Source organism: Phycodurus eques, chromosome 14 (assembly GCF_024500275.1).
Source record: "Phycodurus eques isolate BA_2022a chromosome 14, UOR_Pequ_1.1, whole genome shotgun sequence".
In the NCBI taxonomy this organism is placed as follows: Eukaryota; Metazoa; Chordata; class Actinopteri; order Syngnathiformes; family Syngnathidae; genus Phycodurus; species Phycodurus eques.
The window spans coordinates 21,991,107-22,018,134 of NC_084538.1; the positions used below are offsets into that span (position 1 = coordinate 21,991,107).

Here is a 27,028-nt window from a genome sequence, read left to right on the forward strand (position 1 = left end):
GAAGTGCTGTTTTGAGCAATTTAGTTATTTTTGAGAAAGTAGTCAATTCTAGAGGACTATTGACTTGAAGAAAAGAAATTGTATTCTCTTTTAGTATTATTTTTTTTTGTTATTCTCCATTTGTCAGCGAGTCCGAATCCGTACATATATTCATCTAATATTCCGGAAGACTGTGGTTGTTTGGAATTCTTTTAATTTGAGCGGTTTATGGTTGCCTCAATTAGTATATTAAAGTCGCCACCTATAATAATTGTTGAATTAGCTGACAAATTGGTCAGATGGGAATTAGAAGTCGGATCATCAATAATATGGGTGTATTCATTAACTAATGTGTATAATTTGTTAAATATATTTGAATGAACAATTATATATCAGTCTTCTGTGTAAATTATGAATTATGTCTATTATGAATTCGTAGTGATACTCCTCGTTGTCTGCTGTTATAGCGAGCTGAAAAGGACTGACTGAAATTTAAATTGGATAGGTAATTTTCTTTAGATTTTGACAAATGGATTTCTTGTATGAAGAAGATATCTTTTTAATTTCATGATATAATACATAATCTTAATTTTCTTTGCCTGTGAATGAATGCCATTTACATTACATGAAACAAAAGTTATATTTGACATATGAATGATAAGTGCACAATTGTTGTAAGTGAACGTGGGACAATATGTGTGAGTGTATCATCTATACGTGTGGGGGAAAGATAGATAATTCTCAGAAATATTATATGTCTAATGGGAACTTTCTTACTGTGTACCTGGTAATATGAAGTTGTGTTAGGAATATTATGTATTGAGGTATTGAACGTGTTGTATATGAGTTCAGCATAGAAAAAAACAGGACAAGGGAATATATCACGAGTTAAACATACAAGCACAGGTAACGTGAATACCAGTGACGTGCGGTCAGGGTAGGCAAGTGAGGCAGAGCCGCACTGCCCCCTGGTGGTCTTTCCTTTCCACTGCATGAGAGTAGTAAAAAAAAAAAAAACAAACCTCATGATTAAATGAAATTGTTCCATTTTAGTTCTATGGGCCGTGCTTTACATTGATTTTCTTATTCGATCCAACAATTTCAATGATTTCATCATTAAAATAACTCCCTGGTGTCCTCCTAGCATACTGTAGCTGTATACTCGGTGGAAGGTGATGTTAGTGAGTGTATCCTTCGGGATTTTCAGCGCTGTCGACATGAAGTTTTTTACTTGAGCGTCTGGAATATCAGGTGTACTCTCGGAAATGCCGGAAAAGATGAGGTTATACCGCATGCTTTTTGACTGGAAGTCCAGCATTGCTTCTTTGATTTTCTTTGTTTTCTTTCTAGAGAACTTCTACCTCTGTTGTCATCGCTTTCATGGCTGACTAAAGTTCGGCATTGTCTTCTTTTAGCTCTCTGACTTGTTGGTGCGTGAACGCCAAACTGGTTTTGAGCTCATTCATTTCCCGGTGTAATAGATCGAGAAGTGATAGCTTCTTGTCAATGGAGGAGAGGACTTGAATATGGGCGTCGGGAGAGCAAAATTGTGAATCTTCAGTGCTAGTAGACGAGTTAGCCTTTCGTCTTTTCGGGGGATTTTTTGCGGTCGTCGTGGTGGGCTCTGGTAGCTTGCATGACGAAGCGTTCGAAAGATCCGTCGATGAAATCTTCAAGTGGCTCCACGATGGTATCTCGGCGTCAGCAGGGTTTGGGGAAAAAAAAAGTAATCAATAATAATCAGTCCCGTAATCAAAAATGGATGAGGAGGAAATTAAATTCTTAATCTGATTTTGCAGCAAAGCCGGCAAAATGTCATCTGGGAAATCTCGCAGTCTCTCGCAGTGTCAGAGCATGTCGCACGTCACAGCCTCCTGGTTTTTCTATTGCATTGGGGTAAATTTTGATTCTTCGCCAACGCCCAGATTTCCGGAGTCGTCACTGACGATGAGTGGAGCCTGAGCCCGGTAGGAGGGATGCAAGCTGGGTTTCAGTCCGTCACTCAACATTACTACAGCAGTACTGTAAGGACATCAAATCCATCAATTTATTCAAAAAGTATGAACATCACACAACAGCCTTTGTACTTGACAACAGATGTATTATTTTAAGCATTTCTTTTATGAAATGCCCACCTCCAGATGACATCTGAGGTCATGGCTGCATATGATAAAGTCGATTTTCCTTTCTTTGTAGTTTTCATCAGCTTGCACCTGTACTATACAATTTTTCCCAACTTACTAATGATGAATATAGAAAGCCATTATTCATGTTATTTTATGGCTTTGCATTCTGGTACTTCCTTACTGAACCTCCATCTTCCTCTGATGCACCTGTGCCTCGTCCTCAGTCAGGTCAACTGTATTCTGATGAAACCCTTTTAAGTACTGTATTACTTTGAAAGTTCATTAGTATGACATGGAGAGACAGCAAATTCACTTCGGTCACACTCACAAGACTCTTCTGAAGATATTGTCCTGGACCTCTTTGCCTCCTCCCCCATGTCCGCTGTGATCTGTACAGAGACCACATTGTTGCACAATTATTTAATTATCCAGGGTGAAAATTTCAAATATAGCATAAAAATCAGGCCATAAATAACCCATCCCTTACTTACATGCTTATGTCCGTACAATGTAAAATGTGTATATAAATTGGGAGGTGTACTGGAGTTTTTAAGTTTTTTTTAATTGGGGAAAAAATAAATAAATAAATAAACGGATCTCAGACTTTTATCAGTGCTAATGGCATGAGTGTCTAACAGCGTTCATGAAGCATTACATTTCCATACAAATTCCAAGGTGCAACCAGTCAGTCATCTGATGAGCTTCATTGCTTGATGAAGGATAACTTGGCTACAAAATTAGGTAGCCCATTATAATAACGAGCTAGCGATTCACCAGCTAATGTTGCTAATATTAGCCAAAATCCACACCTGTGACTCCATATTGTGTATAAGCTACTGTCTACTTTTGCAGACACGATCTTCCACAATAACGCGACTTACCGGTGACATTTTTTGAAAACTAAAGATTGGCTTGCATCCGGCACAGTGCACGGCTGGTTAGCACATCTGCCTCACAGTTCTGGGGATCGGGTTCAAATCCCGGTCTACTCCGGTTCAAATGCCGGGTACTCCGGTTTCCTCCTGCATCCCAAAAATATGTGGGGTAGGTTGATTGAAGAGTCTAAATTGCTCGTAGTTGTGAATGTGTGCGTGAATTGTTGTTTGTTTCTATGTGCCCTGCGATTGGCTGGCGACCAGTTCACGGTGTACCCCGCCTCCCGCCCGAAGATAGCTGGGATAGGCTCCAGCCCGCCCGCTACCCTAGTGAGGATAAGCGGCACAGAAAATGGATGAATGGATGGATATTCATAATTGCGCTTAAACCAAGTAAAAACATATTTGATCCTTATACTTGATTACTCCAATAGAATTATCACTAGAGTACTCGATTACTAATTGCAGCACTACTGGATGCACATTTTTATTTGTGACAGGTGGGTTTCATGTCACTTTAGAAATAAAGTGAGAAAAATTAAGTGATAGCGTAGCATTTTCATACAATAACTGAAAACCTACTATCAATCAGTTTTGAACAGGCAATAAACTAAGCACCCCTCTTGACGATTGGCTTTGAACTTGCAAACATTTTCATCAGCCCGCTAGATTAATTCTAAAGCTTCAATGCACTGGTTTATCAAATTTATTTGGATAAATAAATATGGATTTTAAAATATATCAAATATGTAAATGCGGTATATAATATATACATATTAATTCAATATAAATATTACATATTTTTATATATGTTCTTATTTTATTGGTAAAATGACTAGTGTAGGAGTTGAGACTTGACTCGAGACTTACCTGTCTCGATTTCGGACTTGACTGAGGACTTTAGGGCAAAGAGTTGAGACTTGTGACTTCCAAAGCCATGACTTAGTCCCACCTCTGCTAGTTTTTTTTTTTAATTGATTATATTTACTGAATTTGCCCATGTTTGTGTGGGTAACATTGAATGTAAACATGAGGATGTCAAATTAAACAATGCAGACCACTAATATTTGTCTTTGACATTCCCTGTGTCTCAATTTCTCCATAAGGATGGATGGGCACCCTAGATATACAGGTTTCCCATCCATAACGATCTTACACAATAAAACTAAAATTGCCAGTTTACTTGAACAACTAACTGTATTCAAATTGGTCAACTCTGCAGTTTCTCTCCAGTTTTGACTCGGCAGTTACAACTCCTAATATTTTAATGCAGTTACATTTCCTCATCCCTCTGTGACTAGGTGGCAGTCTAATATCTACGATAGTAATGAGCAGAAGAAGACCCACCAATCAGAGTCCAGGAATTTATGACTATATGAAGCCGGAAGTCAAATAATGACAGGCGTAAAGCCACAGTCATGTACAGTATAGGTAAAGAAGACCCGCACACTTTGAATTCCATGCCGGCGTCGACGCGAAGCTAGGGAGGTCAAAGTCCTCAGCGCATTCCACGTGTGTGGGCGGCAAGAAAACCAGAAGACCAAGGATGCCGGTACATTGTGCTGCATACGGTTGCGTAAAACGCCGTACAATTCCGGCAAGGGAACTGAGAGTCGACCTACGACTTAATTTCAGTGTCCATGAATTACCTTCTATGGGAACAAAGACCTCTCCAACATGGCCGACGTGTAGGCATGTCGGCTAGTCTGGCCACTATAGCACGCTGGCGAATATAGTTTTCAAATCGATGTCGTACATCGGTTACAAAATAAGCAAGTTACGACTTGATTTCAACGTCAATGCATTGCCTCTGACGTGCGCGTTGACCTCCCCAACATGGCCGCCAACGTAGGCACTTCGGTTAGCTGGGCTACTACAGCGCGCTGGCTCATCTGATCTTCACTTCATATCTGTGATGAACTCCGACGGATATCACACCGGTAAGAGGAAGCAATCAGTTTACTTTGTCCATTTAATTTTATATTAAATACAACTTTGTATCAACCTTTCTTACAATAATATATGAATCACATAAATAAAAACCCAACGTACTCCAGCTGTGAATTAGGAATCAACATCTTAGTTAGTTTGAAATTCAATTATTTAGTTTGCTGCGACCTTTTTGCCGAATTTGAAACAGAACGTTCTAATTTTATACCAGTGTTTTGTACTCTTTTATATCTAAACTTCAGCTTGACAACGTAATGAGATGTATTTTTTTGAAATGTTTTCTTGATAAAGAAGTGGTCCAGCAGTAAAACTACTCGTGCATTTCTTATCGTCTAACCTTTGCTGTGGAGCGAACCTTTTGTACCTTGCTGCCAAACAATGGGATACGAGTAATTTGAAGGCTTCATTTTAGAAATTGGTTTGTGTACCCTTGTTTAAAATGTTAACGTGATTTGACACGTGTGCCTTCCGCGAGGAATCCCATCTCCCCTTCTCTAAACTGAGATGGAAAATGCAGTGACAGACAGCAGGGATGAAGCACAAACAGATTTCATCTATTGCTGTGGAGCCATCACGGAGGTTCTAAGATGTGGTCCTCCTGAATTGCACACTGGACACAAAGTGCTTGTTTTAGTCATTCCTGGTGAGTAGGCATCATTAGCAATGTTTCCTTATGGGCAAGTGTGCTTATTGGTGTATCAATCTGTATATTTTCTCCGGTGACTGGACTAAAACTGTAGACCTATGTGTTTACTGTATACAATACTTTTCTGTTCCATGCTGTTTAGTTGATGGTTTACGGTACATTGCTAAAATCTGTATTTAAGTATGCATTTGTGTGTTTTTTTGTCTTCCATACAGGTAATCCTGGTGTAGTGGGCTTTTACAGGACCTTCATACAAACGCTTTATGCTATGTGTGGCTGCCACCACCCGGTGTGGGCTGTAAGCCATGCTGGCCACTGCATGCCACCTGCATCCATGGACATGGTAGAAGGTACAATCTCAGTACAAATTCATTAATATTCAAGCGTAGAAACCGTCAGTAGTAGATTGTAATTCAAAACTTGAAGGATTTATTATATTGACAGTATACTGTAACTGTAAACAGTTGCAGTATATACTGCTTGTCATCCATCCTTCCATTTTCTCTACTGCGTGTCCCCATAAAGGTTGCAGTTGAGCAGGGAATCTCTCCCAGCTGACTGGGTGAGAGATGAGGGACCAGTCCAGGGTGTGCGCACATAGATAATCTACCATTCACACTCACATTCACTCTATGGGAAGTTTGGAGTTTTCATTAACCCTTTATGCTTGTCTTTGGAATGTGGGAGGAAACTGGAATATGACCGAATGGAGAGAAAAAAATCGCAAATTACGTGAAATCATGCTTCAAAATGGTCAAGGATTGTTTTCAACTTGCAGACGCTGTGGGCGTGCAGCTGAGCACTCTGAAAATACCACCTTCCTGTTAATCAAATGCAGAGCTGCCAAATACAATGGAATGTTCCTTTTTTGTGTGACAGAAATCATTGTACATTGACTCATGACAGCCGTCACACTAATTGTTCTGGATATTGGAGGAAAAAAATCCAGCGTCTGACATTACCGGCGCATCCACATTGAACAGCTGCTTGGTACATGCCATTTTATTACGCCCCTCGCCTGCCAAGCCGCGCAGGCGAAACTTCTCTTTGTGTCCGATGTCAACGCATTGTAAGTCACTGATCATGGCCTCCATGGTAGTAAATAAGCTACACTTCTTACCATGCTTCTTACAAAAGTGTCACGAAGGGAGGATGAGGAGTGGCTTGGTGAAGACGCGTGCTAATTACAAATCTATAGTTACAAGCAGTTGCAAAACATAGAAATAAGTGATTTAGTGATATAATACACTTATGGGCTGGAATATGTGCCACCAGGAATGTAATTTTAATTTATGAACTGAATTTGAAAAACATAAAATATGTGCCCTGCGATTGGCTGGCGACCGGTTCAGGCTGTACCCCGACTTCCGCCCGAAGATAGCTGGGATAGGCTCCAGCACGCTCACGACCCTAGTGAGGATAAGCGGTAAAGAAAATGGATGGATGGATAATTTGAAATAACTGAAGTCTAATAAACTTGAATGTCAATGTAAGATTTTTTTTATCTGCAATGAAAATTCCATCCATTGTCTTCCGCTTAGCAGAGGTCGGGTCGCGGGGGCAGCAGCCTCAGCAGGGAAGCCCACACTTTCCTCTCCCTAGCCACTTCCTGAGGCGTTTCCAGGCAAGCCGAGAGACGTAGTCTCTCCAGCGTATCCTGGGTCGTCCCCAGGGTCTCCTCCCGTGCCCGAAAAACCTCACCAGGGAGGTGTCCAGGAGGCATCTTAAACCGATGCCCGGGCCACATCATCTGGCTCCTCCCAATGCGGAGGAGCAGGGGCTCGACTCTGAGCTCCTCCCGGATGACCGAGCTTCTCACCCTCTCTCTAAGGGAGAGCCCGGACACCCTGCGGAGGAAACTCATTTCGGCCGCTTGTATCCGGGATCTTGTTCTCTCGGTCACGACCCACAGCTCGTGACCATAGGTGAGGTTAGGAACATAGATCGACCGGTAAATAGAGAGCTTTGGCTTTCGGCTTCGTTCGTTCTTCACCACAACAGAAAGTCTGCATCAGTGCAGACGCCGAACCGATCCTGATTCTCATCCCAGGCGCTTCTCATCCCAGGCGAGTTGGAGATCACAGCCTGATGAAGCCAACAGAACCACATCATCTGCAAAAAGAATCAGAAATCAGAATCATCTTTATTTGCCAAGTATGTCCAAAACACACAAGGAATTTGTCTCCGGTAGATGCAATACTGAGGCCACCAAACCGGATGCCCTCTACGCCTCGGCTACACCTAGAATTTCTGTCCATAAAAGTTATGGACAGAATTTTCAGAACCTTCACTGAAAAAGAGTCCGACTTACTGCCGGCAATGCGGACCAAACCGGTCGTACGGGAACCGAGCAGCCTGTATCAAGTGGTTTGGTACTCCATACTCCCGAAGCACGCCCCACAGGACTCCATGAGCGACACTGTTGAACGCCTTCTCCAAGTCCACAAAACACATGGAGACTGGTTGGGCGAAATGCCATGCACCCTCGAGGACCCTGCCGAGGGTGAAGAGCTGGTACGCTGTTCCACGGCCAGAATGAAAACCACTCCGCTCCTCCTGAATGTGAGATTCTACTTCCCGACGGACCCTCCTCTCCAGCACCCCTGAATAGACCGTCCAAAGGAGGTTGAGGAGTGTGATTCCCCCTGTAGTTGGAACACACCCTCCGGTCCCCCTTCTTAAAAAGGGGTACCACCACTCCAGTCTGCCAATCCAGAGTGGCTGTCCCCGATGTCCATGCGATGTTGCAGAGGCGTGTTAACCAGGACAGCCCCACAACATCCAGAGCCTTTAGAAACTCCGGGTGAATCTCATCCATCCCCGGGGCTTTGCCACCGAGGAGCTTTTTAACCACCTCAATGACTTCAACCCCAGTAATAGGATAGCCCGCCTCAGATACCCCAGACTCTGCTTCCTCATAGGAAGGCGTACCGGTGGAATTGAGGAGGACTTCGAAGTATTCTCCCACCGATTCACAATGTCCTCCCACCGATTCACAATGTCCCGAGTCAAGGTCAGCAGCGCACCATCCCCACTATACTCAGTGTTGATTCCGCCTCCTGAGACGCCGGATGATGGACCAGAATTTCCGGAAGTCGTTCTCCATGGCCTCACCAAACTCCTGCCACGCCCGAGTTTTTGCCTCAGCGACCACCAATGCCGCATTCTGCTTGGCCAGCTGGTACCCATCAGCTGCCTCAGGAGTTCCACTGTCCAAAAAGGCCTGATAGGACTCCTTCTTCAGCTTGACTGCATCCCTCACCGCTGGTGTCCACCAACGGGTTCGAGGATTGCTGCCATGACAGGCACCGAATACTTTCAGCCCACAACTCCGGTCAGCCGACTCGGCAAAAGATGCGCGGAACATCCACTCGGACTCAATGTCCCCCGCCTCCCCCGAGACGTGGGTGAAGTTCTGCCGGAAGTGGGAGTTGAAACTCCTTCTGACGGGGGATTCTGCCAGACCCAGCAGACCCTCACAATACGTTTGGGCCTGCCACGTGAGACCGGCATTTTCCCCCACCATCGGAGCCAACTCACCACCAGGTGGTGATCAGTTGACAGCTTCTCCGTTCTCTTCACCCAAGTGTTCAGGACATGCGGCCGTAAGTCCGATGACACAACCACAAAGTCTGTTATCAAACGGCATCCTAGGGTGTCCTGGTGCCAAGTGCACGTGTGGACACCCTTTTGTTTGAACATGATGTTCATTACGGACAAACCATGGTGAGTACAGAAGTCTAATAACAGAAGACTAATTGGGTTCTGATCGGGTGGGCTTTTCCCTCCCAATCATGCATCTTCCAGGTCTCAGTGTCATTGCCCACGTGAGCATTGAAGGCCCCCAGTAAAACGATGGAGTCCCCAGCGGGAGCGCTCTCCAGAACCCCTCTCAGGACTCCAAAAAGGGTGGGTACTCTTAACTGCTGTTTCGTGCATAGGCACAAATAACAGTCAGGACCCATCCCCATGTAAGGAGGCTACCATCTCATCCACCGGGGTGAACCCCAATGAACGTTCAAACTCCGCTGGCAACAAAAGTGAGTACACCCCTAAGTGAAACTGTCCAAATTTGCGCCAGTGAGACATTTTCCCATCCCTGGTGTCTTTCGATTCATTAGCAAAGCTTTCTGGGGGTGGGATTTGGCAGTGAGGCAGCAGCTTTGCGTGGTGGGAGGTGGCATTGGGTCTTTGCGGCTTCCTCCAGGTGGCCGGTTGTCATGGTGGAGGCCGGTGGACCGCCCTGGGTCCCTCGGTGTGGGGCGTGTTCCGTCCGCCGGGCTGCTCTCAGGTGCACTCCTGGGCCCGATCCTGCCTCTCGATTGATTGGGTGGGATCCTCAGCCTCCGCGGTGCAGGCACAGCAATTACAGGACACTTTCGTCAGTCATTGTGCCTGCCAAACAGTGTCAGTTCACTTGTATCTATCCGCAGGCACATACCCCTGGGACTTTTTTGCTGGGTGCCTAACGGGGCCTCTCACTTATTGTGACAAATTAACTCATGAATATGCAAATTGCTTTGGTATCCCCTCACTCACACTCTGGTCCTATAGACGTTTATAATATACATAGCCACTTCCACCACACTTCAGTTGTACAGCCGGATTCATGACCCTTGTCCTGCATGCTTCCTGTCCTGTTTGTCCTGTCCTTCCCGCACAGGGTGTAGCACTACTGCCCCATACAACACTCATATCTAACGTGTCATTGTTATAGATATATACAGATTTACTTTTCTCATCTTGTTTACAGTTAGTGCTGGTGTCTTCTTTTCACACTCCCCTCTAGAAACCTTGTTCTGATCGACTCTGATTCTCTATTTACAAAATTAAGAAACCACAGCAGCATCTTAAGAACTCCACAGTGACACAGTAAAACTGTTCCGGGATAAAAGGGATACAGAATCCTCCATTCTGCTTGACCTAACAGCCAAACGACTTTTTAAAAAAAAAAAAAAAAAAAAAAAAAAAAAAAAGGGCTTATATTCCTGTCGTACATCTTGAATATATTCAGGACCTAAACCATTTAGTGATTTAGAGACCAGTTCCAGAACTTTAAACTCTATTCTAAGGCCGACTGAGAGCCAGTGTAGAGACTTTAGAATTGGAGTAAAATGTTGTGATCTCTTTGTTCTGGTCAGAACCCGAGCTGCAGCCAGAGTCCAGTCAGAAGAACACTACAATAGTCAAGCCTACTTGAGATAAAAGCATGGATGAGCTGCTCCTGGTCTGCTTGGCACATGCAAGCCTTCACTCTGGATATGTTCTTCAGATGGTAGAAGACCGTTTTAGTAATTGATTTGACATGATACTGAAAATCAAGTTGGAATCTACCAGTACACCGAAGTTTCGGACTTGGTTTTTGGTTTTTAGAGAGACTCCAGGTATTATACAGCAAACCTTTTTTCTTTACTGCCAAAAACAAATTATCTCGGTTTAGTAGTGATATAATCGATGAAAGTTTTGGCTCATCCAGTTTTATTCCTGTTCTATTTTATACAGTGCCACAGCACTTCAATTTAACTGTAGTCATCTGGAGACACTATAAGATATAATTGTGTCATCTGCATAGCTATCATAGTCAATATTGAGGTTCTGAAGAATTTGACCCAAGGGTAACATATATAGGCTGAAGAGAAGGGATCCAAGAACTGAGCCTTGAGGGACCCGATATGTCATTGCCAGTCGATGAGATGGAATGCTTCCTTTCAGTGGTTCCGAAGGAACTCCTTTCCTCCGGGTAGGACCTGAACCATTTAAGAACTGTTCCGTTTAGTCCTACCCACGTTTCCAACCTGAATGTTATGATTTACTGTATCAAAAACCTCACTAAGATCCAACAAGACCAGAACTGACACCTTTCTTGAATCAATGTTCAACCTTATATAATTTAGCACTTTGATAAGAGCTGATTTTGTACTGTAATGAGTTCGGAAACCTGATTGAAATTTGTCAAAAAGTAAATTTAGCTTCAAATAAAAAGCACCGTATCGACATTCTTTGCTATGAAGGGGAGGTTTGAGATGGTTCCATAGTTTGCTAACATGGAAGCATCCAACATTCTCTCTTTTAGAAGAGGCTTAACGGCAGCTTCTTTTAGAGCTTCAGGAAACTTGCCTGACTGAAGTGAGCAATTGATTATTTGCTACAACTCAGCCAGTACTGATTTCACAATAGTTTTGAAAAAGTCACATGGTATTGAGTCAAGACCGCTAGTTGACAGCTTCAGCTGCTCAACCGTTTTCTCTACATGTTTATTTTTTGGTCAACTGTATTAAATTCTGACATGGTAATAGTTTTTCCTGGGTGGGTGTTGGATTTATCTTGCCCAACATTATAAAAAATAGACACAAAAGGAATGAAGACGCTGGTTTCTTTTTCTCATGAGGAGGGCGCATGGGAGATTGTTCAGATTTCAGCCTCTCAACACGCTCTAAACAATCTCTCCCGTCGCTCCTGCATTTATTTGAAAACAGGGAGGTTTCTAAGTTTACAAGACACAACACACTAAGGGGAGGGTTTCAAGATGAAAACATGGCACCAACACCTGCCACGTCCTTCTCTCAGATGATTCCTGCTGAGTCATCTTCTTGAAGGCGAGACATCTTTCTTTCTAAAAATTGTCCATAATACTAATGCAAGCTAAGCAAATAAATGATAACTTCTACAATATATCCAACAGTGGGTTTAGATGTAGCTTCAGTTTATCATTTTGCTGATTTATGCTGATACTTAACCTCATTAGTCTTACATTGTCTCACGTGTGAATGGGGAGCTGGTGTGTTCAATCTGTTGTTCTTACATGTTGCATGGGTGGTGCTGCAGGCACTGATGAACTATATAGGTGTTTATTTCAGTAATTCCATTCAAAAAAAGTGAAACTTGTATAATGTATCTATTCATTTCACACAGACTGACATATTTCAAGTGTTTATTTATTTTAATGTTGATGATTATAATTGACAACTAATGAAAACACCAAATTGAGTATCTCAGAAATTAGATTATTGTGGAGAGGTGCAACATTGAAGACACTTGGTGCCACACTCTAATCTTGGGGTGTGCATGTCTTTTTTTTTTTTTTGCTTGTGGTTTAGATATTAATGTTGATTAACTTTTAGGGCACAGTAAATACACAGTACACTGTGATGCAAGCTCTACATTGACTACATTATAGGATAGTGTCATTAAAGCCCCACAAAAAATATATATATAAAATATTTACAAAATGTCAGGGGTGTAAACACTTTTGTGAGCTACTGTATCTGTTGTTATTTCTACAGATGCCTCCTCAACTGCTGATCTGGACACGTTTGGTCTAAACGGTCAGGTAGAACACAAGCTGGGCTTCCTCAGGAAGCATGTCCCAAAGGAGACAAACCTCATCCTGGTGGGACACTCCATTGGCTGCTATATCATTTTGGAGATAATGAGGAGAGATCCAAGTCTCAAGGTTTGTCATGTCTCAAGATGTCCAGTTTTTATTACAAAATAATACAACCCCAATTCCAATGAAGTTGGGATGTGTTAAACATAAATTAAAAACAGAATACAATGATTTGCAAATCATGTTCAACTTATATTTACAACTCCAATTCCAATGAAGTTGGGACGTTGCGTTAAACATAAATAAAAACAGAATACAATGATTTGCTGGGACAGGGTCATGTTTACCACTGTTTACCACTGTGTTACATCACCTTTTCTTTTAACAAAATTCAATAAACGTTTGGGAACTGATGACATTAATTGTTGAAGCTTTGTAGGTTGAATTATTTCCCATTCTTGCTTGATGTACAGTTTCAGCTGTGCAACAGTCCGGGGTCTCCATTGTCGTATTTTACGCTTCATAATGCGCCACACATTTTCAATGAGAGACAGGTCTGGACTGCAGGCAGACCAGTCTAGTACCAGCACTCTTTTACTACGAAGCCACGCTGTTTTAACGCGTGCAGAATGTGGTTTGGCATTGTCTTGTTGAAATAAGCATGGGCATCCATGAAAAAGACGTTGCTTGGATGGCAGCATATATTTATCCAAAACCTGTATGTACCTTTTCAGCATTAATGGTGCCTTCACAGATGTGTAAGTTACCCATGCCATTGGCACTAACACAGCCCCATACCATCACAGATACTGGCTTTTGAACTTTGCGTCCATAACGGTCCGGGTGCTTCTTTTCCCTTTTGGCCCGGAGGACACGACGTCCACAATTTCCCAAAACAATTTGAAATGTGGATTCGTCGGACTACAGAACAGTTTTCCACTTTGCATCAGTCCATCTTAGATGAGGTCGGGCCCAGAGAAGCCGGCAGCGTTTCTGGGTCTTGTTGATAAATGCCGTTTGCTTTGCATAGTAGAGTTTCAAGTTGCAGTTACGGATGTAGTGGCTAACTGTATTTACTGACATTGGTTTTCTGAAGTGTTCCTGAGCCCATGTGCTGATATCCTTTACACATTGATGTCGGTTTTTGATGCAGTGCCGCCTGAGGGATCGAAGGTCACGGGCATTCATTGTTGGTTTTCGGCCTTGCCGCTTACATGCAGTGATTTCTCCAGATTCTCTGAACCTTTTGATAATATTATGGAAGGTAGATGATGAAATCCCCAAATTCTTTGCAATTGCATGTTGAAGAACATTGTCCTTAAACTCTTCGACTATTTTCTCACACACTTGTTCACAAAGAGGTGGGTTGTTTGGGTTGTAATTGAATACACTAAAAATACAAGATATTTAAAATGGATGGATTTTTTTATTAAATCTTTTTGCTGACTATCGCGGATGAGGTTTTTGAGGATTATTATTATTTTTTAAATTTTATTTATTTATTTTTAATGTAAAAATTAGGCAGGAACCCTGAAAAGTACTTCAGTGTCCAGTGAATCTAGGAGTACTGAAGTGTACTGTTCTTTTGGACCATATTAAATTTTTTTCAGTACTCCTAGATTCATTCATTCATTCACATGAGCATTGTCATTTGGTGCTATGCACAAACAACAGCAACTACTGGCATTTCGTACCAGTCACGCACGCAGAGCAGTAGTTGGGCCCGCCACCAGTTCAATCGGCAGGAAAAGTTATGAGCGCCCCCCGAGGGGACAACAATTTTTCTTCTTCTGTCTCTTTTATTTTTGTTTTATTTTTCTCCATCCCTTTTCTTCTTCGACCAAACCTGCTTCGTTTTCTTCCTGAGATGCGCGGAGAAAAGACCATCCCCACAGACCAACAAACCTACATTGCTTGGATGCACAGTCTTAGTGCCTAATAATTTTGGGGAAATTACTAGCTTCATATAAAATCCCAACTTTTCCCTCGCTTTGACTCAACACATGAAACGCTCACATTCTCAACTTTAGCCCCGCAAGACGCATTCTATTTCCCTTTTCATACGCCTATTTTTCTTTCTTTCACCATTATTCGTGTTTCCTGATTGTAGTTAGACCCCTCTTTGTGTTTCCCTCTTGATACCTCGTACAACCCCAATTCCAATTAAGTTGGAACGTTGTGTTAAACATAAATAAAAACAGAATACAATGATTTGCAAATCATGTTCAATATATATTTCATTGAATACACTACAAAGACAAGATATTTAATGTTCAAACTGATAAACTTGATTGTTTTTAGCAAATAATCATTAACTTAGAATTTTATGGCTGCAACACGTTCCAAAAAAGCTGGGACAGGTGGCAAAAAAGACTGAGAATGTTGAGGAATGCTCATCAAACACCTGTTTGGAACATCCCACAGGTGAACAGCCTAATTTGGTACAGGTGGGTGCCATGATTGGGTATAAAAGGAGCTTCCCTGAATTGCTCAGTCATTCAAAATCAAAGATGGGGTGAGGTTCACCTCTTTGTGCGTGAGAAAATAGTCGAACAGTTTAAGGACAATGTTCCTCAATGTACAATTGCAAGGAATTTAGGGATTTCATCATCTATGGTCCATAATATCATCAAAAGGTTCAGAGAACCTGGAGAAATCACTGCACGTAAGTGAGGCCGAAAACCAACATTGAATGCCAATGACCTTCGATCCCTCAGGCGGCACTGCGTCAAAAACCGACATCAGTGTGTAAAGGATATCACCACATGGGCTCAGGAACACTTCAGAAAACCATCCATTCCATACTCTGAGCCGCTTATCCTCACAAGGGTCGCGGGAGTGCTGGAGCCTATCCCGGCTATCTTCGGGCAGGAGGCGGGTTACTCCCGGAACTGTCGGCCACCCAATCACAGGGCACATACAAACAAACAAAAAGCCATTTATGAACAACACCCAGAAACGCCGCTGGCTTCTCTGGGACTGAGCTCATCTAAGATGCACTGATGAAAAGTGGAAAAGTGTTCTGTGGTCCGACGAGTCCACATTTCACATTGTTTTTGGAAATTGTGGACGGCGTGTCCTCTGGCCCAAAGAGGAAAAGAACCATCCAGACTGTTATGGATGCAAAGTTTAAATGCCAGCATCTGTGATGGTATGGGGATGGTATGTGGAATTGAGTTTGTTTTGGAAGTACTCTGCCCACCAACACACAGCATTCCGAGTCGAGGTCAGCAGCCCCCCAGAGCCCACAGGAACGTCTGGGAAAAATATGGCTTTGATGCACTGTGCGTATTCACTAAGAATGAAATGTACAGGTCACTTTAGAAATATTCAGAGCCAGTCTGTTGACAGACCGATGAGAAATAAAGAAAAACAAAACAAAAGGAGGTACAAAGGTAACCAGCAGTATAAACTGGCAACAAAGTGAGAGATAACAATTACTATAAGTGGGTACTCAGATGTTGATATTCTTGGATGCCATCGGGTTAATTCTCTCTGAAATATGTGTAAATGTGGACAATCTGCAAATTCTTATTTCACATAGACTGTCTTTCTTAGATTGTGATCACTTCCCTTTCAGGATACATATTTTCATTTTGCAGATTCTGAAAGCTCTCATGCTGTTCCCAACTATTGAACGCATGGCCCTGACTCCCCAGGGGAAGGCCATTACGCCTGTACTGTGTCAAATGCGGTACCTCACCTACCTGTCAATCTTCCTGCTCTCTCTACTGCCTGAGAGACTCAAAAGCTGTCTGGTCAAAATGGTTCTTGCTGGCATTGGCTCTCTGGATCACTCCGTTGTCCAACCGACTGTGGGCCTACTCAGTGGAGACTCTGCAGGTTATTCTTCAATGATTTCATGCTGACCAGTTTCTTTAAAAACCTAAAGTTTACAAGGTTGTTTTGGGGTTTCTTTTTATTTTCCTTTCTGTGTTCATAGTGGTGCCTTTGCCCAAACAAAAATATCTGAGAATATATGGGACATTTAATTCCAGGCGGTCCTCAGTTTATACCAGAAATCAATTTCTACGACACCAATGTAACAGGATTTTGTACATGCATTTGAATACACCAACATGACTAACCTGTCCTAACACAGTAGTAAAGTCATAATTCTAGTTGATATTTGTATGAAAAATACTTTTCAGTCATAAATAAAATATACTGTAATCAAATCAAAAACGGCAAGAAAACCATTTCTTGCTTTCATTCTTGTGGTTGTTGCACACTGGAAGTGGCGCCAACTCGTTCAATGTGCTAATAATAATGTAATAATGTGAAATGACACACTTCCATGTTTCTATAGCTAGAGAACACAATTTTCTGTAGGCCTTCAAAAATCAGTCAAAATTCTCAAAAATGGCTGGCACCTGGCTCACAATTTCTGAAAAACGGCTGGCATTAAATTAGTTAAAATAACCTTTATTAGTCATACAATGGGAAAATTTGCATCGTTTCAGCAGTGATACTGGAAAAAGAAATACAAATTTAGAATGTAAGCAGGACAGACAAAAAAAAGTATGTATTGTGTGTGTGCTTGAACTCATTAACATTGTACATAGGGAAGAGGAGTTCACACAGCGATTTTCTTTGAACTTATTGTTGCATTAGCCCAGCGTCGGCACCAGAGCACATCAAATGCCACGGTGGACATTGTGGTACTAAACACATGGCTTACCTTTAAAAGCTCTAGTTAGCAAGTGTGGGCACCAAATCTCTGTTGTGCATTCCCGCTTTAAGTCTCGCTCAAACGCCAGCTGGACCAACAGGGTCTCTCTCCTGTGAAGCGATGTGCGTCTATGCTTCGAAAAAGACGTTTCTCAATGTGGAGAATGAATTTTCGCACATTGCTTTGGCGGTGCAAAATGTCAGCACACCTGGCATCTCCATCAAATGGGTGCGGTACTTTGACTGGGTGAACTGTATAGTCCATTACCGTCCATCGTTTGTGGTTTCTTTTGCGAGATGAAAAACTGCTGAGCTACTTGGCACTTGGGCTTAAAGGTCAGATGACAAAGATGTTATGGGGTCAGTTAAATTTCATATTTGCATTGTTTATATGTTATTTAATACATGCACATAACCTCCAGCAAGTTTTCAACCAGAGTTGACCTAAAAATGTGTTTTTTATGACTCATATTGAGTCCTCCCCGAACATACCCGAAGCTCAAGACACCGGGGTGTGGTTACTCTATCCACCGCAAGGGCTACCAGAAGTGACGTTGCAATTGCCAAACACAGCGCGCTACACTCTATATGCAATGTGTTGGAATATGTGGAGGAGGAGGATTTCGACATACAGGAGCACCCAACTGAACTTTGCATCGTCAAAGCGTACATGTTTGAGCCGATCAGACAGTGATGACGACGAGCAGCCATGTAGCAGCTGTACAACAGAAAAAGAGAGTGGCCACTGGGTCGATGTGACGGTATTTCAAAAGCATGTCTTTTTATACAGTCATGGCTTGAAATAATGCCACCCCAGGGCTGCCAATATTTTTGAGCACGATTATACGTATTCATCCATCCATCCATCCATCCATTTTCTGAGCCGCTTATTCTCACAAGGGTCGCGGGAGTGCTGGAGCCTATCCCAGCTATCATCGGGCAGGAGGCGGGATAGACCCTGAACTGGTTGACAGCCAATCGCAGAGCACATATAAACAACCAATCATTTGCACTCACATTCACACCTACGGGCAATTTAGAGGCCTCAATTAACCTACCATGCATGTTTTGGGGATGTGGGAGGAAACGGTGACACGGCACAAGCTTTTACATAGTATGCAGTATTCCTATATATTGTGTGCCCCTCGCTCAAGTTGCGTTATAACGCCGCACACAAAGTCTTTGCCGTGTGCCTGTTGGCTTGTCATATAGGCAAAAGTACAGACGACCGAACTGAAAAGTACTGTGTGGGTCTTTTTTCCCCCTACTCCCCTGTGCATAGTAACTATAATAGAGTCTTAGGTATATACAAGGAAATGCTCACCTCTTGTCTGCGCCGCTTCGCTGGTGTATCGTGGTGGCTGCGAGATTTAGTTCTCTTGCTGCTGGTGGTGGAGGTCCCGATGGCCGCAGGAAAAATAGCACAACATACTCATCCATAGTTAAGTTCACTTTGGAGACAGAGCTGTGCGATGCGTTCGAAGCAGTGGCCATATCTCCCACCTTATTAAAGTCCTCATCACAGTGGAATTACTCCACACAGGTTGTTCCTCTGGCCATGATGCTTAACCCTGCCATTAAGTCAGTGTCCTCTCACTGTAGAAGCTTATTTGGTAGGTCCAGCAGGGCGAGAACAGCGTTGACCAACTTAGCAATGAATAGAAAACTGAGCTCTGTTGTCTCCCATACAGTCACAGGCCTGCAGCTTCCATTCGTATCTCTGCGCAATACGCGTGAACAGCGTCACTTTCAATTATGTCAGCGCATCTATCAGTTTGTTTTGTGTGCCGTGACTTGTGACAGATTATTGTGGCGTTGTGCAGTATCGTTTCAACTATATCTGCCAGTTCAGGGTCCGTTTTAATTGTATAATCCAGTAATGAAAGGAAAAGACCACTTCCCCCGTCCGACATGTTGTCAAAAGCCTACATTTTTCCCTGTAAAGGCAGCTGGATTTTCTCCAAAAATCCAATTACATCAATGAGAGACGAAACGTAGTTGCTTAATTGGTTGCCATTGACGAGTGAGCTCTTTACTGGTCACGGCACGTTTCTCACGCTCCTTCCACATTTCCTAACAGTTCGGATGCTCCTTTGACAAATTAATGTTTCTGAAAACCCCAAACTCTTTCCATCGTGTTCTTACAGTTCCGATAACCCTCTGCAACAAAAACATCATGATACTTCCCTTGCGTGCTAAAGTGTCAACAGCAGAAACAAAATGCAGCATCGGCCTTAACGCGCTACCCAAGCCAGTGGCAAAATCAAGCAGGAACAAATGAGCGTTTTTTTTGTTTTTGTTTTTTTCCACTGAAGAGGGTGGATAGGTGCTGTTGTAAAATAATTTTGTTTGGCTTGTTAATCCAGAGCTCATCATGGCTAGCATAGCTAACATTAGCAGCAGGTGCCCACACATCACAGATGCAGGCTCTATGTGCACTAATTGTTCCCTCTTCTGTAAACGCAGCAGCAGCAGCGTGGTGACTATGAAACCACCTTCTAAATTCCATTTTATCTTCAAATATGCTTGGTGCAGTAGACTTGACATATAGTATGTCTGCTCACCGTCAGCTCTATGCCCACTTTTTTAACGAAACATTAAGGGTAATCAATTTGTTGATTTGAAAAAAAAAAAAAAAAAAAAAGTACAATAATAAAATGCAGGTACAAGTGTGTATATGTAACAATATGATCAGATTGTCTCATTAATAACGACCCTCTGAGGGAAAACAAAACAACAATATGGCCCATGATGAAATTGAGTTTAACACCCCTGATTACTAAATTAATTTATTTTCTCTTTGCAGCTAATGCTGTGTACATGGGGGGTCAGGAAATGAGGAAGGTTTTGGCAAGAGATAATATGACCATTAAGAGAAACCTTGAAAAGGTAAGAAACATGTATCATGATTATATTAAGAGCTATTTTCATATATTGAATCAAGTTACACAGTTTGAAAAATGACACATTCAGAGGAAAAATACCATATGCATCACACATGAAGATGTCAAGAGCTTACGTGGCAAAAGCATCGTTTGCCTTCTTCATAGTTCACATAAGTGGTTAACTTCTAATCACACTTGTGTGACAGTTTGTGGTAAAAACGAGATGCCCTATGCGCATCAGTGAGGCGGCTTTTATTATCTCGGCATCCCCTCTTCTTAAAATTCCGAAAGTGCTTAAAAATTGTTTTTAATTCCAAATCCAAACCAGTCTCCTGGAATAGATTGTTTTTTTACCTTTGAGGTTCCACTGTATAAACTGTCCCATTATATATACTTTGTCTGTGTTTATCTTCTGCTGGTATTGGAGATCTCATATTTAACTACATGTCTGTTGACTTGTTTTAGCTTATATTTTATTATGGAGCAACAGACCACTGGTGTCCTGTACAATATTACAATGAGATCAAGGAGGACTTCCCAGCAGGAGATTTCAGACTGTGTGAAAATGGATTCCGTCATGCTTTTGTTTTGGATGCAGGTAAAGAAGTTGCGAAAATGATAGTAGAATGGATTCAGACTGATTTGAGGATTTGATATCTTGTATGTCTCACTTTTGAGAATTATTTGTTAAATGGCTCAGGAATTTAAATGCTATTTAGTCTAAACGTAAAAATGACTTTCAACTGTCTAATTTTTATGTGGAAAAAAATGATGTATATATGTACATGATATACAGCATATCTGTATATACTGTATGTGTGTGTTGTAGGAGTGGAACGGTTCACAAAATCCATGGTTTGGTTCATATAATTTTTTTTCGTAATGGGGTTCGGTATACGTTGACTCTTAAGAAAATCAAGTATGACTTGTATTTTGTATTATTTAAATTATTTTCATTAATCAGAAATGTCTCTGCTCATCTATCTATGCTAGCCGTGGTTAGCAAAGCAAATGTATTTATATAGCGCATTTCATACACAAGGTAACTCAATGTGCTTTACATGATTAAAAGCATTTAAAAACAAAGAAAAAAATCAAATAAAAATACAATTAAAACAGCATACATTGCAAGAAATATAATTTAAAAGGGGAAATGGTCTACAAAGCATGACAAAAAAAAGTTTTTAACCTGGAATTACAAACATTCAGACTTGGGGCTGACGTCACTTCTGTTGGCAACTTATTCCATTTGTGTGCAGCATAATAGTTAAATGCTGCTTCACCATGTTTGCTTTGGACTCTGTGCTCCACTATTTGACCTGAGTCTGCCGATCTCAGAGTCTGACTGGATTTATATACCATTAGCATTTCATTCATGTATTCAGGACTTAAACCGTTTAGTGATTTATAGACCAGTAGCAGAACTTGAAAATCTATTCTAAAGCTGACTGGAAGCCAGTGTAGACAATTTAGAATTGGAGTAATATGGTCTGACTTCTTTGTTCTGGTCAGAACCCGAGCTGCAGCATTCTGAATGAGCTGCAGCTGTTTAATGCTCTTTTTAGGAAGTCCAGTCAGAAGGCTATTACAATAATCAAGTCTACTTGAGATATAATCATGGATGAGCTTCTCCTGGTCTGATTAGCAGATGCAAGTCCTTCACTCTGGATACGTTCTACAGATGGTAGAGGGCAGTTTAAGTAATTAATTTGATATGACTGTTGAAAGTCAGGTCGGACTCTATCAGTACACCGAGGTTTGGGACTTGGTTTTTGGTTTTTAAAGATACTGACTCCGGGTATTTACTACCAGCAATTCTCTTTTCTTTATAGCCAAAAACAATCATCTCAGTTTTGTTGTGGTTTAATTGGAGAAAATTTTGGCTCATCCAGATATTTATTTAATTTCAACATCTTTAGAGATGACCAGGTCTAACATGTGACCTTGAGTATGGGTTGGACTCTTAATGTGTCAAGTATAGCAGAGAGATCTTTAGATTTTTTCCCCCATGTTATATAAATGACAGCTGTTCTGAAAAGTCCTCCATAAATGTTCTAAAGATATTCAAAAGAGCTAAAATCACCCGCTGTTCTTACGTTCGTCTGGGGTGTTTATACCGTTAATGAAAGGCAGGTACCTGGTGCCAGTTGCTAGTCTCTTTAAGTGCAGTTATAGTGCATAAATAAGCAAGAAAATAGTAAAAAAAAAAAAAAAAGCACAGAAGAAGAGCGCTGTATGCCGCTGAAGCGTGATTGTGAATCCCAGTCGAGTACAGTACAAGGCAAGGTACATCCTGCTGCAAGATGGCTGCTGCATCGCTGGAAGAGCGTTCTACCTCGTTGACTACTGAAATGGACCGCAAATGTGTGAAAAAAAAAAACGCAAACGTGTGCCGCTAACTTGGCGAGCATTAGCGACACTATACACCGAACCAAAACATCAAACCGAACTGTCTGGACTGTTTTCAAAACCGTTCCACCGCTAGGTTTTGGACATACAATAATTGATTTTCTTAAGAGTCAATGTATACCGAACAGAACCGATAACCGTCGCCATAAAACCGAGATGAACCAATATGTGAATTTTGTGAACTGTTCCACCCACCCAAAAAAGTAGTTATTTAATTATTATTTTTCATGGGTAAAGACATACCCCACTGATTTTCATTTTGAAATAATAATACATTTTACTGATATGAATATTTTATTTTTTTGCAGTTATCATGCAAAAGGTAATTGTTTCTAAGAAAACAAAATAGGTGATACTTTTCACTGTTAATAGCAAAATGTCTTTACGGTTATGTGTTCCAATTTAAATTTCAGGATGTGCAGCTCGTTTTCTAAATATACTAATTCAATCTTTGGATTTATAGGCTCTTTCTCCTGTTGATTAATATGTATTTTACGTGAAAACTAACACAAATGCCTCTACAAACGGTTCTCCTCTGTCACTTAAGCTGTCTTTATTGTTAATGCCACTGCTGTTGCAATAAACCAGAGGGATCTGTGATATGAAGTGCCAGGATGGAGCAGCCAATTTGCATTCAAACAATAACAGTCAGCAAAATAGATGGTGTTATTTCTAACAAATGTATGCATTGGTGAAAGACAAGAGTCAAATGGGTTTAATTAGTAGCTAGGATCATTCATGCACTTGAATCTACAGAGTTTGAAGGGCAACACATGGAAATTGTGCAACTCAAATGGATGCTATGAAGCTGTTTGTTTTCAAGAGTCTTTTATATATATATACAGTGGGTACGGAAAGTATTCAGACCACTTAAATGTTTCACTCTTTGTTATATTGCAGCCATTTGCTAAAATCATTCGTTAATTTTTTTCTCCTCTCATTAATATACACACAGCACCCCATATTGACAGAAAAACAGAGTTCTGAATTCTTTGCAGATTTTATTAAAAAAGAAAAACTGAAATATCACACAGCTATAAGTATTCAGAGCCTTTGCTGTGACACTCATATTTAACTCTGATGCTATCCATTTCTTCTGATCATCCTTGAGCTGGCTCTACACCTTCATTGGACTCCAGCGGTGTTTGATTATACTGATTGGACTTGATTAGGAAAGCCACACACCTGTCTATATAAGACCTTACAGCTCACAGTGCATGTCAGAGCAAATGAGAATCATGAGGACAAAGGAACTGCCTGAAGAGCTCAGAGACAGTTGTGCCAGGCACAGATCTGGCCAAGGTTAAAAAAAAAAAAAATATTCTGCTGCACTTATGGTTCCTAAGAGCACAGTGCCCTCCATAATTCTTAAATGGAAGACGTTTGGGTCGACCAGAACCCTTCCTAGAGCTGGCCGTCCGGGTAAACTGAGCAATCGGGGGAGAAGAGCCTTGGTGAGAGAAGTAAAGAAGAATCCAAAGATCACTGTGGCTGAGCTCCGGGGATGCAGTCGGGAGACGGGAGAAAGTTGTAGAAAGTCAACCATCAGTGCAGCCCTCCACCAGTCAAGGCTTTATGGCACAGTGGCCTGACGGAAGCCTCTCCTCAGTGCAAGACACATGAAAGCCTGCATGGAGTTTGCGAGAAAAAACACCTGAAGGACTCCCAAGATGATGAGAAATAGATTCTCTGGTCTGATGAGACCAAGATAGAACTTGTTGGCCTTAATCCTAAGCGGTATGTGTGAACAAATCCAGGCACTGCTCATCACCTGTCCAACATAGTCCCAACAGTGAAGCATGGTGGTGGCGGCATCATGCTGTGGGGGGTTTTCAGCTGCAGGGACAGAAAGACTGGTTGCAATCGAAGGAAAGATGAATGCGGCCAAGTACAGGGATATCCTGGACAAAACCTTCTCCAGAGTGCTTAGGACCTCAGACTGGGCCGAAGGTTCACCTTCCAACAAGACAATGACCCTAAGCACACAGCTAAAATAACGGCGTGCCTTCAGAACAATTCCGTGACTGTTCTTGAATGGCTCAGAAAGAGCCCTGACCTAAACCCAATTGAGCATCTCTGGAGAGACCTGAAAATGGCGGTCCACCAACGTTCACCATCCAACCTGACAGAACTGGATCTGCAAGGAGGAATGGCAGATGATCCACAAATCCAGGTGTGAAAAACTTGTTGCATTATTCCCAAAAAGACTCAGGACTGTATTAGCTCAGAAGAGTCCTTCGACTAAATACTGAACAAAGGGTCTGAATACTTATGGCTGTGAAATAATTTCTAATAATTTTAAATTTCTAAAAATAAAGCTGCAAAAACTTGTTTTTTTTCTGTCAGTATGGGGTGCTGAGGGGAAATTAATGAGGGGAAAAAATACACTTAAGTGATTTTAGCAAAGGCGGCACGTTTGATGACTGGTTATCACATCACAAATTTTCCCCAGATGTTGGTAATAACTCAAGTAATCCATATATACGAAGAAAGTAGAACAAATAAGCTCAGAAATTTAGTTGTGTGTAATGTGAAATGACAGGGAAAAAGTATTGAACACCATGAAGGGAGGTGCAAAAAGGCACGGAAAGCCAAGACAACACCTAAAATCTATCACTAATCAAACAGCAATCCAGCCCCTTGTCAGTGCAAATGAATATCAGCTGGTTCAGTCCTAATTGATGGCCTACAAAAAAGTCTCATTGCCAATGTGAGAGTCAAGACACATCTCATGATGGGTAAGAGCAAAGAGCTGTCTCAAGACCATCGCAAAGTAAAGGCTTCTTTATACTCTCGCGGACTGTGACCGCGCTGACGTCTCTGTCCCGTGCGTACTTTGCCTTTATACTCGAGCGCAACCCACGCGCGCTGTTTTGAAAATGTACTGCAGTTCACCTCCAAGTAAGGGTGTCGCTACTGCTGGTATTGGCTAAGACGCCACTGGGTGGAGTTTCCTCTGCATTATTTGGCCGTTTCCAGTAGCCGTTTTTCCTTTCCTTTCAGTAACAAGGAACAAAGCAACAACAATGGTGACCGTGGAACAGTGCTAGAACAAATGGACCATAAATGACCAGACGATACGTTTAATTATGCTGCAAAATCGATCGTGAAGGCGGCGGCGTAGATGGTATGGAGAACCAAGGGGCACGGTGAATACGTCATCACAGCATGTGACTAAAACGGACCAATCACGAGAGGTGATCTCCGCGGCGTTCGACGTGGAGCAACCATTTTTGCCGTGTGCACGTCAAGCTACGCAGAGGGGCAGCGCAGGCCAATTCGTCGGTCACATGATGCAATGCGGGCGTTGTCGGCCGCGCGACTCATGGGTTACAGGAGCATATCAAAGCTTCTGAATGTTTCAGTGAGCATGGTTGGTGCTATCATACATAAGCGGAAAGCCAATCATACCACCATAATCCGGGAGGTACTCAGAGTCGAGCCACTGCTCGTCCGCATCGAGAGGAGCCAGATGATCAATTTACCGGCACCTTCATCGGACTCATCCATTGAAGATTAACATTATCCCAATACCATGTTTTGCTGATTAACCTCTCCATTACATTGGAGGATGTGCATTGAAATGCGTTGTGAAAACAATAGTAGTCATGTATAGCACATGATATAAAAAATATTTCTCCTTCTGTGGACACTTATGGGACACAATGTGTGTGTGGACAGTTGACAGTCATTTGTTTTGTTTGTTTTATTGAAATGATTGCATATTCCCCCCAAAATATTCACCAATGAATACCAATGTGAAGCTGAATTGTGGCATTTAAAGACATTTTATAGTTTACAGTATATTGTACAAATTGAACCATTTAAATTGAGAAACTCTGGAGCACAATGTTTGCACTTGATGTAGATTCTTCCTCTACAAGGGAAGTTCCAGCAGATTCCACAATGGAAAAACACAAGGCAAAGCAAGGCAAGCGGAAATGCAATAGTTAAAAATTTTAAGAGTATCTGAGCATCCAACGGGGGGGAAACTGTGTGTAATTCCGGTGTTTTTTGAAGGTCTGGAATGGTAATCAGTGTGTGAGATTTTTTAAGTACATAGCTGAGGAAATTTGATATTCATGTTCCCCCCTAATTATTATTTAAAACATTTTAAATTAAGAATTAAAAACCTGCATGACATAGAGGAGTAAAGGATT

The 27,028-nt window shown here is 41.8% G+C and overlaps 1 protein-coding gene across 3 annotated transcripts; it reads left to right on the plus strand.

Moving 5' to 3' along the window:
* Positions 1-4,846: 4,846 nt before the first annotated feature.
* On the plus strand, positions 4,847-26,695 carry ldah (lipid droplet associated hydrolase). Of its 3 annotated transcripts, none has more exons than XM_061696926.1 (7): positions 4,847-4,920; positions 5,406-5,573; positions 5,792-5,926; positions 12,860-13,029; positions 16,506-16,746; positions 20,381-20,463; positions 20,925-23,836. In XM_061696926.1, the coding sequence occupies exons 2-7, from the start codon at positions 5,435-5,437 to the stop codon at positions 21,111-21,113; spliced, it is 957 nt and encodes a 318-aa protein (XP_061552910.1). In that variant the 5' UTR covers positions 4,847-4,920; positions 5,406-5,434; the 3' UTR covers positions 21,114-23,836. The 3 variants fall into 3 exon arrangements, with proteins under 3 accessions (XP_061552910.1, XP_061552911.1, XP_061552912.1); XM_061696927.1 differs by lacking the exon at positions 4,847-4,920 and adding an exon at positions 25,872-26,695 and having other exon boundaries at positions 4,931-5,573; positions 20,925-21,057; XM_061696928.1 differs by lacking the exons at positions 4,847-4,920; positions 20,925-23,836 and adding an exon at positions 25,872-25,915 and having other exon boundaries at positions 4,931-5,573.
* Positions 26,696-27,028: the final 333 nt, after the last annotated feature.

Excerpts from the sequence above, each read along its gene's own strand:
- ldah (XM_061696926.1), top strand. The coding sequence starts at position 5,435 with ATGGAAAATGCAGTGACAGACAGCAGGGATGAAGCACAAACAGATTTC. Across the intron at positions 13,030-16,505 it reads GGAGAGATCCAAGTCTCAAG|ATTCTGAAAGCTCTCATGCT; the intron begins GTTTGTCATGTC and ends TTCATTTTGCAG. Across the intron at positions 20,464-20,924 it reads TTAAGAGAAACCTTGAAAAG|CTTATATTTTATTATGGAGC; the intron begins GTAAGAAACATG and ends GACTTGTTTTAG.